Source organism: Corvus brachyrhynchos, unplaced genomic scaffold (assembly GCF_000691975.1).
Source record: "Corvus brachyrhynchos isolate BGI_N302 unplaced genomic scaffold, ASM69197v1 scaffold616, whole genome shotgun sequence".
NCBI lineage: Eukaryota > Metazoa > Chordata > Aves > Passeriformes > Corvidae > Corvus > Corvus brachyrhynchos.
Window position 1 is genome coordinate 1,634,443 of NW_008238831.1, and position 16,238 is coordinate 1,650,680.

The 16,238-nt window shown below is 42.0% G+C and overlaps 1 protein-coding gene across 2 annotated transcripts in view; it reads right to left on the bottom strand.

Moving 5' to 3' along the window:
* The window catches only part of KCNIP1 (potassium voltage-gated channel interacting protein 1), a 295,262-nt gene extending 290,681 nt beyond the window's left edge, over nt 1–4,581 (bottom strand). The window contains exons 1-2 of one of the 2 annotated variants that reach the window (XM_008636761.2): nt 4,448–4,581; nt 3,287–3,403 (exon numbers count right to left, since the gene is read on the bottom strand). In XM_008636761.2, coding sequence (XP_008634983.1) covers nt 3,287–3,374 — 88 coding nt within the window. In that variant the 5' untranslated portion in view covers nt 3,375–3,403; nt 4,448–4,581. The remainder of the gene's footprint in view (nt 1–3,286; nt 3,404–4,447) is intronic. The other variant, XM_017738176.1, reaches the window with a different exon arrangement.
* Between the last annotated feature and the right edge of the window lie 11,657 nt (nt 4,582–16,238).

Below are 16,238 nucleotides of genomic sequence, written 5' to 3' on the forward strand. Positions count from 1 at the left end.
ACAGGTACAGATGGTTTGGGCGACCAAATGGGATGGGAAGGGGAAGAGATCCTGTTTTGTTAGTTCATAAAAAGCTGAGGCAGGAGTGTGGTAACAGCTTAAAAAGTAAGCTAGCAGGTTGGATACTTGTTGAAGCTAATGCACTGTATTGGTAGCAAAACAGGGCATGCTTCTCCAGGCATGCATTCTTCAACGTATGTATCTCACTATGCAAAGCTCTTAGTGGAAGAGGCCTTCTCTCACACAGACACAAAGACATCTGCTCTGGTACTAAGACTTTCCAAATAAGAACATACTGAGAAGGAAGCTGGCAAAATTTGCTAGTCCAGCTTGCAGAAGTACCAGCTATGAAATTCTTGGCTTACAGCCTCATAGACTTGCTGCAGATGTAAATCTGGACATACCACCCAGGCTGGAGGCTGCACAGTGGTATCAGGTGTGCCTCTTCCCTTACTGCCCACTGCAGGGAGAGGCTGCAGTCTCCTTACACCTTGCTGCAAAAGGAAGGACTTCATAGCTGCAATCAGTTTCATTTTACTATTGTAAATAACAAATGCTAATAATAAAACAAGCAGAAAGCCATAGAGCGCAGCTAAGGATTACATGTCAGTTGAACCGTGGCATATCTCCAACTGCAATAACCCACAGAAGAGCACAAGCATAAGAAGAGAGTGAAACTTGCGCCTAGTAAAGGATTTTCCTTGTAAAAGGTATTTAGAGTAAAAATAAAATCTCACATTAAATAGTATGAAAGAAATGAGGCAGGAGTGGGATGAAAAACACAGGTGATAATACTTGAATATGCAAAAGCATGTATATGGTATAAGTTAAAAAAACCAAAAATAGTGATATAAAGCAGTTTCTACTTCTTGGCTTTACATGCAGAAGTTTTAAAAGAAATACTAAACAATAAGGTCTGGGATGAACATACAAACACCGACACTTTTTTTAAAATTCAGCAATTCTGAGCAATATTTTTTCTAATCACTTTCTTTCTAGCTATGATTTTCATTTATTCTAATTATAGCAGGTCTTTGATGTCTGTGCAACAAACTAATTCATATGGTTTATTCCTTCCTGGATCGGGTTCCCTCAGTTCAAAACACAAGCTGAATGGGAAAAAAAAGGAAGTTTATTAGAGTTTTAAATTCTTTGAAACCTAGGAAGACACTCTTATCTCATCCAAACAGCTTGAAGTGAGACACTGGCATGGGAAAGAGATGGGTAAAACTGTACAACACCATTGCATTGGCTGCAATGACTATGATAGTGCAATGCTGGCACATTTCAGAAGGCGGCAGGGGGCAGGGGAAACAGGTCTTGGACATTTTATACTTTAATTTCTAGCTCTTCATACAGTGTTATTCTGTTGTCAGACTCAAATTTTCATCTATCCCATTGCCAAAGCAAAGGCCACTCTGGCAGTCTCATTTTATTATTGTATCAATTATGTTAAGAAACACAAGGGCTTCTTGAAAGCACCCCATTAAATGAACTGCTCTAGATGAACATGTGGGGAAACGTGGCCAGAACACAAGCTTCCTCTTGCCTTCAGTGGAGCTCAAACAAATAGCACCAGATTTACCATCAGTCACTTGTGACTATAATAGCGTACACCCTGTACGCCATTATCTCATGAAAAAAAGCACAAATAAAATATACCAAATTCACCATACTGATATGGTGCAGAAGACAAGATCTTGCAGACAGCACCACTACTTCTTGTGTACATGACAAGTAATTTGTTTTTCTCACTTGTTTGTAATAGTAAGAGAGACATCTTGGCATTAATAATGAATTATAACCAACATCTGTCAGCTTTTTTATGACAGACTTTTACAATTTTTTATTCCTTCCTCTGCTGGTGTTTGGCAGGATATGGATGATATGGAGGAAAGTGGAAGAAGAATTAAGTAGACACAGATATAATTTTAAACCAACCTTGATATGTAAAGCAACCAACCTGTCCAGTATTCTTAATGTGAAAGAGACATTTTTCTGGTGCAGGTTTCTTTTGCATGCCAGTAAGGTTAATATGACAAAGCTGTCCAAGAATTACATTTCTTTTCTAGAGAGACAGACTGAATAAATTTTCCCAGTTTCTGAAAAAGTAAGCTGCTCTTAAGAATTTTTGGCACTTTTACATTTGCTATTTTAAAAGTTACCTAAGCCTGCTTTAGTTTATCCTAAGAAACAACTTAAACATTAAAATTCATACTAGAGCATATGCATGCGCTGCACACAGCCAACACAGCCACACACCTCCAAGAATTCTAAGCTTATATGAAAAGTAAGTGTTTCTGGTTTTGCTCCTTTTCTACGACCACATTAAAAAGAGCTTGACTCATATTTCTAAAAAACTGCATCATAACAGAGACTCTTCAGCCTTACACAAATATCTCTGCTAATAATTTAGTTTGAACTCTGTTATCAATTCCCAAAACCACCCCCCCTCCAACTAAACGCACAAAACTTGGAGAAGTCTGACCCTCACCTAAGAGCTGACCACATTTCAACAGGCGAGCAGCATTCAAGTATAGTATTATTTACTGTTGTCAGGACTTCCCACAGAGATCACCAGTACTCACATAAATAGCTGCCAGAGGTGTGCTGAGAAGTATGATGAAAGGAATGGCCAACAAAAATAACATAACTTACCTGAGTGCACCAACAGAGGAACTACTAGACTACGAAGAAGAAGAGAGAGTTTATTGTGTTTGTTATTTGATTTTAGTAAAGACGTCAGCATAAATAAGTTTGGTACTCTTTCACTTGCACATTGGGAAAGGGAAGGGTGCAAGTGACAAGCAAAACTTAGACATGCAAAAGGTATTTCAAATGTATGCAGTAAGCAATGACCTAGATTTTGAAGCAAGGTACACACATGCTTCAAATTAACAGAGACAGTAAAGCGTAAAATGACACAGAGAAATACCCGCTACTGACAGTTAGAAAGTCTTCAAATGTTTTAGGCTGCACATCAGTTGTTTTCACCAATACACCTCTGAACGCATTGAAATAGCTCACTACAGTTGCCGGCCAGGGCAGATTGATAAATACAGGTTACAAACTACACAAGGCAGAAACAATTACATAAGGCTTTCCAGCACAACTCCAATCTTCACACAGCAACTTCTTTCAGAACAGCCAATTCCCAGAATTAAACCAGAACACCTCTGGAGAGACAGATAATAAACCCCATCAGAAAACTCCTTCAAGCCTACGAAACTCCCCCCAAAACCTAACAGAACAGAAGAACGGTATGAGCTAAAATGTTTTCCCTTACCTTTGCTGAGTGTACCCGAGATGAGTTTAAAAATAGTCTGGGCAAATTTGACAATCCCATGCTTGCATCTCTTTGAACAGCCACTCATGGTTCAGACGGATAGAAAGACTCTTCTCTCTTACAAAGTTCAGGAATAACAAAAAAATTAAAAGGCGAGTCCTTTACAAAGTTGATGCGACTGGTTATGCAGTGCAGAACTCTGCTCTCGTGCACCGAGCCCCAGGCTCTGCACTGAGGTTTGCTACTCTGAAGCTACTAGGAAGGATTGCAGTGGAGCAATGCACATCCCTTTTTAGTTAAAGGTACAGCTCTCCCTGTGAGCCTCTCGGCCGGGACTGCACACACCTGCCGCGATGCCCTGATAGAAGCTGCTAAGCACAGCAACACTTCAGCCAGACAGGCGAGGAGGGAGGGTTTCCCTCCCCAGGCTGTGCGGGCTGCCACGCTGGGCACTGGGAATGCAGCAAGAGATGGAGTCACCGCCTGCTGCAAATAAAAGAAACTGCTGTTTAAAGACCCTTTTCTTGGTGCCCTTTTCCAGCTGATTTCAGTAAAATTGTCAATTTTGCTCTCGTCAGGCCGAGAAAACCAGAAAATAACACTTTTTTTTTTATTCTACCGACACCGTAGTCACACGGTCACATGTAGAAGGCTGCATAGCGTTCCTTCGCAAAACCTGCTAGAAGTAGGAAAGCAAAGCTGCACCCAGGGGGGAAAAAAAAAAAAAAAATCTTTATTTTAAATCTACCAGCTTAGACGCTGCTCCGATAATGATTTGCTCAGCACACAGGGATGTGCCAACCGGCCTTCCGGAGTCAGCGGGGCTCGGGCTCACCCCTCCGTGCAACCCCACATCTCACTTTTCGTCCACTGTCTCACGTCGTGCCGCTGCGGTGCTCACTCCACGTACTGTACTGGGAGTTATCCCCTAGCAACAACCACAGCTCTGGCTTCTCCAGTTCAATCAGATACTGCTGCGTGTCGCGAATATTCTGAATAAAGACTTGATGCATCCAGCAGCAAAGCGGAGACACCTCAAACCCCATCTGAGTGCTGGGCAGAGTCGAGCATCTTTAGGTTTAATTCATGCTGGCCTCGTCTCAGATGTTTTTAAACAACCCCCCAAATGCACTATTTGCTTGCCCCGGTCACAAGGCTTACCTCAGGTTTCTGCTCACACTCAGGTGCTGCTCGCTAAATTACTTGATCAGCCTTGTCTCTAACAAAGCGACCTGGAGCCCGCCATCACTTCAGAGCGGCAACAACCGAATACCGCCTTTACCGAGGGACAGGCGCAGCAAACAGCTTTGCACTTCTGGGAACAGAGATCCACCTTTCACTCAGGGAGCAGTAAACTGTTTTACAGGAAAACTTACATTCCTGAAGCAAAACTCAGGGCTTTGCCAGACAGCGCACCTTGCTGCGAGACTCACGACTATCTGCCCCTCCCAACTGGAAGCGCCCTCCTGCTCCTCATCCCCGCCTCACACGGGCACCCCCGCACTGTCTCCCGCCCCTCCCCTTCCCACACCGCCGCTCACCTCCTCCTCCTTCTCAGGCAGAGAGCCGCGGAGTATTGTACAGGGAGGCTCCTCAGCGTATCACTTTACCTTAAAAAAAACTGTTCTTTGGCATGGAAGAAGCGACTTGAGGACAAAATTGCCACCCTCATCAGCTCGTACTGGGACTATCACCCCCCGCGCTGAGCCGTCAGGCACCGAACGTTTTGCTGCCCCCTCACTTCAACCCGGTCGCCTCACTCAATTTCAGGTCTTTCCTGATGGAATAGTCCACAGCTTTGGAAAACTTCCAGAAAACGTCATGGGAAAGCAGTTGTGAGCTCATGAAGACGCTTGGCCCCTGCCAGCAGATGTGCGGGAGGCTTCCAGTGCTGCCGCCAGCCTCACACGAACATCTTCCTGTGGCTAAAGCCTCCCTCTTGGGGCTGTGCTTCCACACAACATTTTGGGTAAATTTTTCTATAAGTTCTCAAAAGACTGGGGTTTTTTTATTTATTATGCTCCACAGGACAAAAGGGAGCTAGCCCATAATTTAGATACCGCCTTTGAGACGCCAGTGGTGAGCCGTGAAGCCACTCCTGGTCACGGCACTGCGGGCAGGCAGAGCAGCAAAGGCCCTATTGCCTTCACATCCTCCCCAGCTGAATTTTAAATACCCAAGCGTCTTGGGCTTCCTGCCATCATCATCTCCACACGGCCCAGAGCCTTGATTATATATGACTTCACCGTTTCACAGATCATTACATTTGTGGGGATCCTCGGACCAATGCGGCTAATGGGAAACTGAGGTAGAATAAATACATTGCTGAACATCGTTAGAAACATATGGCTAAACATAAAGTGGTGCACGAGCTTCATATGTAAATAATATTTCTACCCCCTACACCACAAATCAACAACCAGTAAGGTAAAGAATGGAGTGATGAGAGGATGCAGGGAGGGAAAGGGGATGTAGGTGATTTGTAGAAAGCACAGTGCTAAATAACTCCGTAATGAAGTAATCTCCAAGGCTGTTCTTTATTCCTAGATATCCAATACAAAGTTGAAAAAGTTATTCTTCAAAAGAAAAAAAAAAATGCTGTAATAAGGCAGTAAAAGGTCAACAGGGAAATCAAGGTGTCAGCAGGTTCTTAATTAGTTTTTCTCTATCAAAAGTTTGCAGCACGTTATTGCATTTCTATATATATATTATGATATAATTGGGGGGTCGGGAAACGTAGGACTGAGTGCTAGGAGGATTAGTAAAGAAAGCTATGGAAACTGAGAGGTCTTACAGGAGAAAGAAAACTGCTGTGTAATATTCAGACAGGACTTTAAGCCTCCCTGGTGATAGGAAAAATGGGTGCTAACGTCTTCGCAAACGACTCTATGGGCGGGGCTCTTTAGGAGAAACGGGTGTGAGTATCTTCGAACTGGGTCTTAATTTCTCTACGAACCTGAAGCCGTGCAAGTTTGTTACAGAACCCTGACAGCTTGACTCAGATAATTAACTTTAGGGTAATAGGAGAAATAGGTTTACACAAGTCTATTGCCGAACCCAGACAGCACGTACTTCAATTTTTTGGGGGAAAATGACGATACATGTTCAAGGGGAAAGGTAGGCGGTTCGGAAGAAGTTGTACCTTCCTAGTGCCTCTGCCACTGGGGAAAGAAAAGAGGGCAACATGCAGCCGGCAGTTTGGGATAAAAGGAGGCTGCACCCTCCAAAACCTTGAGAGAGACCCCACGGGAATATGCCCCAGCGGACTCTCTACCTTTAGTTGAATAAAATTGCAGGACTCCTCTGTCTCCTTTGTGGACACTGGCTTTTCATAGCGTGACTTTTCTGCACACTGGCATTCTAGTTTCCACAGACATTTCTTCTCAGACATCCATTTGCCTCTTTTGGCCCATATGTCATAGTTTAACCCCAGCCAGCAGCTCAGCCTCACACAGCTGCTTGTGCCTCCCCAACAGGACAGGAGAGACAAGTAGAAGAGTAAAGTAAGAAAACTCATGGGCTGACATAAAGACAGTTTGATACAGAAAGCAAAAGCCAGGCACGCTTGAGAACAAAACAAGGAATTAATTTGCTGTTTCCGTGAGCAGGCAGGTTCAGCCATCCCCAAGACAGCAGGGCTCCATCACACGTAACAGTGACTTGGAGCAAAAAATCCCATCATTCCAAATGTTTCCCCCCCCCTCCTTCTTCACTTTATAGGCTAAGCATGATGCCGTATGTCATGGAATATCCCTGGAGTCAACTGTTCTGGCTGTGTCCCCTCCAAACTCTTTGTGCCCCCCCAGCCTGCTCTCTGGTGGGGTGAAGAGCAGAAAAGACCTTGACTCTGAGTAAACACTGCTCAGCAATAAGGAGAAAAATCCCTGTTTTGTCAACATGGCTTCCAGCATAAATCCAAAACGGCCCATACCAGCTACTGTGAAGAAACTTAACTCTATCCCAGCCAATCCCAGCACACCTATAACAGGTGAAAACGGGTCAAAAGGAACACAAAATGTACATCAATAGGAGGGGATCATCGTAACCACGGGGTCGCATAAAAGTTGCAGCAGGTTCAGTGGAGTGTTGTAGATTTCTGTCCTGTAACTCATTGAAGGCTGGAGTTAACCAGGCTTTCAGCAGAAGTTTCAGTGGCCAAAGGCCCTCTAAACACTGACATTCCAAACAGAATACTTGGACATAAAGATACTGATCCTGAAGGGTCTCTAATTGCTCACTATCTGTGGGAAAGTACAAAGTCAGCTTATTCTGCAGTCAAATGACTTCAGCAAATGACAGAGAAAGTCTGTTAGAAACAAAGGTGTTATGTCCCCCATCTGAGCTTTTTTTTATAATGGACTGAGACAGTAAGATAAGTATAGACAGACTGTATTTCTGTATATTAAATTTCTGTTTGTTACCAGAAGTCTAAGGAGGTCAGTCAGAAGTAGAAAAACCTGCAAAACTAAGGGAAGAGTGTGATGTAGGGGACAATACTTTGAAACCTTTACTGTAATAAACTCCAAGAGAGTACAGAATGTGCTAATTTTTTACATGGGTTTTCAGCATGCTTATTAAGGGGCTAGAGTAGTTATAGCATTTAGAAATGTAACTGGTTCACTCACACCCATGCTTAGTTTAATTTTCTGCATGTAAAATCTGAGTACACTATATACAAGTTAAGTGTCATCCCCAAAAGATATAAAATTGTATTGCAGGAAATTATTCTTTCCTAATTCACCATTCAGGATCACAATGTGGGTCTGTGAGAGGTAAAAATATTCTCTGAGTATATATTCTTATGAGCCAAATTCAATCAGGGAGTTCAGCCACTACTGACATCAAAGACAGCTAAACCTATTTGCATCGGGAGAAAGTTGAATCCCATAATGTGAAACTATACACCAAATGCTCAAGAGTAATCTCTGGAATAATTATGAACAATCAGGCAGTGAACTTGGATGCCCTGCTTTCCTACAGCCCTCTCCAGCATAAAGGGAATATCCCTATTTTTCTGTGGGTACCTTAGATTTGGGAAGAGCGATTCCAGAGCTAACTGCTGCCATGGGTGTCAGGGTATAGCATGCACATTGCCCAGTTCTCCCCACAGACATTGTCATCATGCTGTGGAAGCCAAAAAAGCAAAGGAGATGATAGCCAGGATCCATCATAGATCCTCGGGACTATCAGAGGATACACTCTACTATGTATAATTTTTATATTGTAAGTTTTAGCTACTTGGTATCATGGGAAACAGTTGTCAACGAGTTGGGTATTTGGTCTTGTCCATTCTTGTGTCTGACTGAAAAAAGACTTCTCATAGAAGCAAAAAAAATCTTGGCCTATTTAGGATAACCCAAGTCACTCCTTTTCCGTGTGATTTGGGGAAGTGCGTCATTGCAGAAACTCCTCTCCAACTCCTTCTCATAAACTTTTTCTTAAGAAGTTTTTCCACATTGGTATGATGCAGTGTTAAATTAAACTGGTAAGAAAGAGTAGAATCTTTCCTCCTGCATTAGGAATTGTTTTCAGTCTTCATATATTCATCCTGAGCCTTGCCATCCCTCCTGCCCTGATTGTCAAAGTCAGACACGTAACTGGAGCATGCCAGAGATGCCTGCTCAGCCTGTGCACCCAGCTCTTCTTCCCAGAGAGGAGAGGTATGGGAACAGATTACATGCACTGAGTCTCACCCACACGTGGAAGTTGAGAGATGCCAGGTGTTCTCTTAGTTCCAGAAGTGTCGTCACAGACATACTCTATCACCTTCATTGCACTTCCAGTTGGCACAGCTGTCTTAGAATAGAACATAAATGAAATTTCAATTATCTGTTTGGAATCAAATCTAGAAAGTACAGGAAATTATTCCTGCTAGTTGTGTCCTAATTACCTCTAGGTTTGAGATAACCTAACACATCAAGAATCATAGTTTTATTGATCCCTAGGAAAAATATAACTTCAAGGAACAGTTTTGAAAAATTCATCTATGTAAAATGAGCAGTTGACACCTTACTTGAATGCAGGTAGTCTGTGTGGGTAGAGCTCTCAGCATGCCGTATCCCATGCCATTATTGTTTGCAATGTCAGCACCATTAATATTGAGCACTTTCCATGTATAGAAATCCAACTGCATTGGACTCCCAAGGAAGTTGGTACTAATACCTGTTTTTCAAATATGGTAAACCGACATACAACCGGATAAACTCACTTGCCTGTAATTACCAAGGGCAAAGCAGCAGCAACTTTTCTTTTGTACCAGTGCTAGCACTTCAGCAGCAGCAGCCCAGCTGTGGTATCTTCTCCCCTGGCTTCTGCCACTGCTGCCAGGCAGACAACAACCGTACTTGCATTTTCATTCACTCTGTAGTTCCAGTTAGTATTATCAGAGAGAGCCTCAGGAACACTGCGTGAAGATTTCCTCATCACTGTAGTGCTTGGTTTTTTATGGCAAAGTAATTATCTCGACTCAGGCAGCATTCCTCACTGGAGAGGAATGTATATAGATAGTGACAGATCAGTACTTTCCACAAACTCTCCATTCAGATTGGATCACCCCTTTCTTTAATATACCATCTGTCGAGCATGACTACTTGTTTATTTACACAGAAATCCAGGCAAAGAAATAGTACTGATGAGGAAGCATGCATGATAGATTGGGCTTTTAAAAGTGCAGTGAGAAACTAGGAGAAACGAGGTTTGGCCTATATGCTGGGCTTGACCGGAGGAAAGTTAGTTTTCTTCACGGTGGCTGGTATGGGGCTGTGTTTTGGATTTTGCTGAACACAGCAGTGGTAATAAAGATGTTTTTGTTATTGCTGAGCAGGGCTTACACAGAGCCAAGGCCTTTTCTGCTTTTCTTACTGCCACACTGGCAAGGAGGCTGGGGGTGAATGGGAAGTTGGGAGGAGACACAGCCAGGACAAGTGACTCCAACTAACCAGAGGGATATTCCAGGCTGTATGGCATCATACTTAGTATATAAAGTGGGGAAGAGGGAAGAGGGAAGAAGAAAGAAGGAAGAAAGCAGGCAGACATTTGGAGTGATGGTGTTTGTCTTCTGAAGTAACCATTATGCATGGTGGGGCCCTGCTCTCCTGGAGATGGCTGAACACCTGCCTGCCCATGGGAAACAGAATTAATTCCTAGTTTTGCTTTGCTTTCGCTTTCTCTATTAAACTGTCTTTATCTCAACCCATGACTTTTCTGACTTTTACCTTTCCAATTTGACTCTCTCCCTGATCCTGTTTGTGGGGGAGTGAGAAAGTGGCTACATAGTGCTTGAGTGTTGTCTGGGCTTAAACCATGACAGGCACAAAACCTTTTTCCTGAAGTACAGGCATGCCTAAGTTGAGTGCACATAAACTGAGTTACAATTCTGCCTTTTTGCCTTTTTTCCAGGAACAGCCCTTGACACCTTGAAGGTCATTCCAAGCACGTGGCTTGTCTCTGCCTGTGGCAAACTATACTGTCTTCCCTGGAGTTTGTGCACAGAGCTTTCCCCAACAGAGGCTGAGGCCAGTGCCTAGATCCTTCTTACCGAGCCAAGCACGGTACTTGCCATGCAAGCTTCCTGCAGAGTGCATGAAGTTCCAGCACTTATGATATTCCAGCCCTAGACAAGTTTGTCATTCTTGCTAAAATATACTGGTAATGTCATCATTCAAACTGGGGTGAGCCTGAATATTTTTCAAATTCTTGAATAGATTTGAATATATGCAAGGTCTAAAACAAAAGGCTGCTACAGTACATTCCTGAAAATTACACAGAGCTTATGTAAAAAAACCAAACCACAATAAATCTAGCCACTGCTCACTGTTTGACAGTTTCTCGGCTATGAGTCCAGGAAATGCTCTAGCGACATGTTATAATTTTCATTATGTCTGTTCTTATCACACATGTGTAAATGAGATTAAAAGCAGCAGAAGAAGCAGAGACATTTTTCACAGGGAAGTGAATTCTGCTCAGTAGATGGAAACTTGATGGTTTAATATATGAAATGCATGCTTGCTGCTGTGTTTCCAGCAGTGAGGTGATGTCAATATTTTAATCAGGCCATGCTTAACTACCATCTTAGCTCTGTATTACCAGGGTAGTTGTCCTTCAGACAGGGGTTAGACATACTCTTCCTTTTTTCTGTCAATCACGGTTTGCTTAACCATAACTGAGGAGAGAGATACTACTTGGCAAATGCAAAGCTGCTCAGACAGCAAACAGCGCATACCAAACACAGAGATCGTAGACAGCTTGTAAAGCTGGAAGTGGGGAAAGGTTGGTAATGATATTGTCCTTGCAGATAGGTTAGCGGGAGCTGAGGGCAGCTTCCCCAGAAAGACATCTGCAATCCAGGAAAACTGGTCTAGTCCAAAGGCAAGAGATTTACTTTTCATAAGTAAGTGTATTAAGCTCCATGGATAAGTCAGCCTTGGCAGAGGTCATTACACAGGACCCAAGTAGGAAGAAAAAAAAAAGAAAAATTTAAAACATGCTTCCCTTCACTTTGGTGGCAAGAACTTGTCAAAGAGGTCTCCAGACTCACAGGCATTTTCATTGAACCAATAGCTGTTCTTACGCCTCCTAGATCCAGTGACATGGAATCATGTGCATACTCATTTTTATAATAGTATGAGAGCGTGTATGAGCGCATGCTTTTGCTCAGCCTTCAGTTAATTCACTGATGCATTCATTGGTCTGGACTTGGAATATACCTTGATGAGACAAAGTATTTTCTTTCTTTATATTGCAGTAATTACCTCAGACAGAATTTATTGAAAATACTCTTTTCATTTTTTCCATCTTGTTATGAAATGGCTCTAATGACATATACCTACCTCACACTTATTTTTGTCATCCCAAAAGTCTATAATATAGACTCCATATAATAAGGTTTAATGATTTGGCACCCAACAGTTTTGCGGCAAACTATCTTTAGCTTGGCGCAGGCATTACAAAGCAAAGTACCTCCAGCCAGCAGCCAGTGTTTCTTAAGTCAGTAATCCTGTATGACTTTTTACATCCTGTCGATTCTTGAAGTGTAGGCAAGTTGATTTATGCAGCAGACATTGAAATTCTCAGAGAGCAGGAAAGAGATTATATACTTGTACATCATAATGAGCTACAACAACTTGTTCTAGTTCGGAAACTTAAATTCTGATGACAGCACAAAGACTGCACAAAGACTTACATAAATGAAGTCAAGCAGGATAGGGAAGCACAGGTCACGCTTCCTGTCTGAACTCCTTTTACCTTCATCAGTCTTTTTTGTTTGTTTTACGCATACAACGGTCGCTGAAGCTTTTGAACAAACAGTAAAGCCCTTTCCCAATTAAATCACTATTAAAGTGATTGAAACTCAGGTACAAATTTGAATCAAACATTCTTCAGTTTAATGCAGGAAATATTTTCTTGATTTGAAGACTGCAACTGTATCAATATCTGTATGATTTTGTGAATAGTTTTATACCTACCCTTCCAATTACATTTTTGACAGATATAAGTCTGCACGCAGACCCAAACATGGCTCTTAATGGACTGATTCCGATAATGACTAAATAGCAAACCTCTTATAGATCAAAAACTGTAAGTTGCTTTTAGACGAACATTTGAAGAAGTGTGTCATAGCTGTCCTGGGAAGAAGAGCCCTGAGACTGTTGTGATACAGAGCAACAAAATTCAATACAGGTTACAACAATTTGGTTATATAATTTGTGAATTTGTAGACTCCTGTGAGAAATTTTTGTAAGTTGCTCTGATTCTTGAAAATTCCACTAACAAAAAGATGAATGATACTTCTGTTATTGTTTAAAATTCATCATTCAGCAAAACACAGAGTACACAAAATATCCTGTAATCAAGGATTAACCATATGGGTATGGCTACATTGTAATCAGCACAGTTTGTAAATTACCCTCAGGTGAAATCTGTTCATTTGGGAAAATCCACAAATGTTTATAAATACTCTGAATTTGAAAGTTCACATTCACTAAAAAAATAATCAATTAAAAGGGTAGTTTCATAGTAAATATTATTCAGATTGTCTTTCCTCATGGTCCTTTTGAAGTATGTGTTCTTCTCAACTACGGGGCTTTAGGAAAATACATCAGGGGAAGAAGTCATGGCTCACCTAATGGTGACAAACTATCTATTGTCTTGAACAAATATAAGAAGTTTTCAGTTCGCGATATTCAACCAGTAATATAGGGAGTCTACTGTTTTCTACGGACTGCACTCACCCTTTTCTGCACACGTGGTACAAAAGGCAGTACACTAACCAAGAAAAGCCTTTGTACATAACCCCCCACCTAACAGGTGCCCTTGCTCCTCTGGTATCAATGCACAGTGAAGCCTCATTACTCTACTTCCGAATCATTGTGGGGTTTTTTACTTTGCTTTTTAAATATTTAATTTATTTTTAATCCTATGACCTCTGATCACTAATTCTCAGAATACTTTGGAAGCAATAACAAGGTAAGTGCCAAAGAAGATGGCATTTTCCCTAGCTGCCAGCTGAACAGCATTGATGCCAGAAAATTGATGTGCTCAGTTTCTTGCTGCAGCAAGTGACAGAAACAGTCTACTACTTTATCTACTTGATCTACAGAGACTTTAAGGAAAACCACTAGTAAATTACAGATGACTGAGAACCAGCATCCCATTCCAAACAGCCCAGCGATGTGATATATTAGCAGGATCACGAACAGAGAATAATATTTCCCTGATTTTGTACTACTTTATTTTACAAGTGTAATTTCAAGCACTTCAGCACACAGAGGGGCCTGGTGAGATTTTGAAAGTAGATGATAACTGCTTACTTCCCCAGGTTCCTCCGTCACCTACCAAATAGTTCTCCAACTACTGCAGCTAACACACACAGAGGAGGGAGTGGAATGCTTTCTCTGAGGATGCACAGAAACAGTATTCTGAATTATCAAGCACCATACTCCTTAACAGTACCACAAATATACCTATTTCTGTATAAAAGCAGCCAACGCCCCTTCACACTGGACTTTTTCAAGGCCCTAAACATGGTCTTTAAGTGAATGTGCCTTTGTATATCAGCCAGTACTCATCACCTGAATGAACTGAGCATAATGTGAACTTTGCACAGTTGTCCAAAGACAAGTATGTTGTGGGGCAGGAATAATAATAAGGCAGCTTTTTGGCTTAAGCACCTTGTGAATCAAAGCAGTACGCTTGGGGAAAGCTGACAGTTATGAGCATCGCTTTTCATTGTGTGTAATTTTTGTTGTTGTTTTGCTCTGTCTCAAAGCCAGCCAAGTTAAATCCATCTGAAAGGAAGTCTAAACTCTGCATTGCACAAGCTTACCAATACTATTCTGAATTATATCAGCCAGAGAGAATTTAGTCAGACTAGCTAGGGTCCAGAAATATGTGCATCTCCCATTGCATGTGAGATTTTTTCATGCTTTTATTTAAATTCTACATAAATTAATAAGAATTTGGAGAAACATCGGTGTAGGTTACGGGGGTTCTGGGGTCCAGTCGGGACGGCCGGACGTAGACGGTAACGGATGGAGACGAGAGATCTCTATAGGCAGGTCTCAGGACACAGCCGGTTTATTGTAAAGGGCGTGGGTATTGGGGCACTGCTCAGAGCTGCTGGACTCAGCTCTGAGCAGGCCCAAGAGAGCAAGAGAGTGAACGGGTGAGAGAGAGAGTGTAAGAGCAAGAGTAAGAGCAAGAGTAGAAGTGGAAGAGAGAAGTATGAGAATGTCTGAAGTCCTGGTTACAATACAATAAATCATCTTCTGTACTGAATATTCTGATTGTCACTAACCAATCTAATACAAGATACAAATCCTATAGCATTTACATACAGCCTATAAGAGTTCTTATATTACCATAGAGTGTTACATCTTAACTTCTAAGAACTACTCTTTAGACCCCTTCTGCTGAGCTAGTAGGGTCTGCTCTGACCCTTGGACCTGCCTGCTAGCAGAGGGTATTGTTCAATCAAGAGGGGATTACTTCAGTGGCCATACCATTGTTTTCTAGTTGTTCAGTAACTAAGACCTGGTATTTCAAAAGTGGCTTTCATTTCGATGTTGCCTGTAGTTTTCATATTCCCAAAATCTTTTGTCAGGCAATCATATTTCCAAGGCTTTCCTGTTTCATCTTCCCCAACACATCGGAGAACGTCATGTACATGTTTTACATCTCCAGGTCGTTACCAGACCCCAGGCATACCTCGGAAGCAAGCAAATTCACATATCTAGTAGGTTAAGGCAGATGCATTTTGATCACCAAATCACCCAGTCTTCACAGATTGTGACAGGTACTTATTTGCTGACATCCCAAACTGGACTGTATCAAGATTCATTTTGCTATGGGGGCAGACCAGGGTATAAATACAAAATACAAACAACTGATTGGAAGGAAGGAGGGTAAGTAAACTCAGTGACACACCAAGCAAGAACAGAAATTTTTACCTGAGGCAGCTAAAGCAGCCAAGTCTCTTAGCTCAAAGTCCAATAACATCTGCAGAAAGCCACTCGATCTCATAAGTAATAATATCTTTCCCAACCCTGCATTTATCTTGTTTGCAAGGCTTTCTGAGGCTAGTTAATCTAAGCTGTAATGTTCTTCCTAGTTAGTAATCGGCTAAGAAGAAGTGATGGTCCAAGGTTACTTCTCAACATACACAAAGCAAAGCACATCCTTCTTGTGCTAGTATTTTGTAAGTAAGCACTGCAACTTACTGACGCAATTAAAAGGAAATCAACATTTTCTTCTTCATTATTCTCCTGTTTAGTCAAGCTCGGCCTTTGAGAATGTGTTTATTAGTAATATATGCTGTTCTCACTGTATGTTATGGCATTGGTTCCAGTGCCATAGACTTCTCATTGTGGCTGTACCACGTAGGTGGTCCTTGCTATGAGAAGACAACGAAGGCAGCCAGTTATCAGGCAAATCTGGTTCTGAAAGATCAGAAATA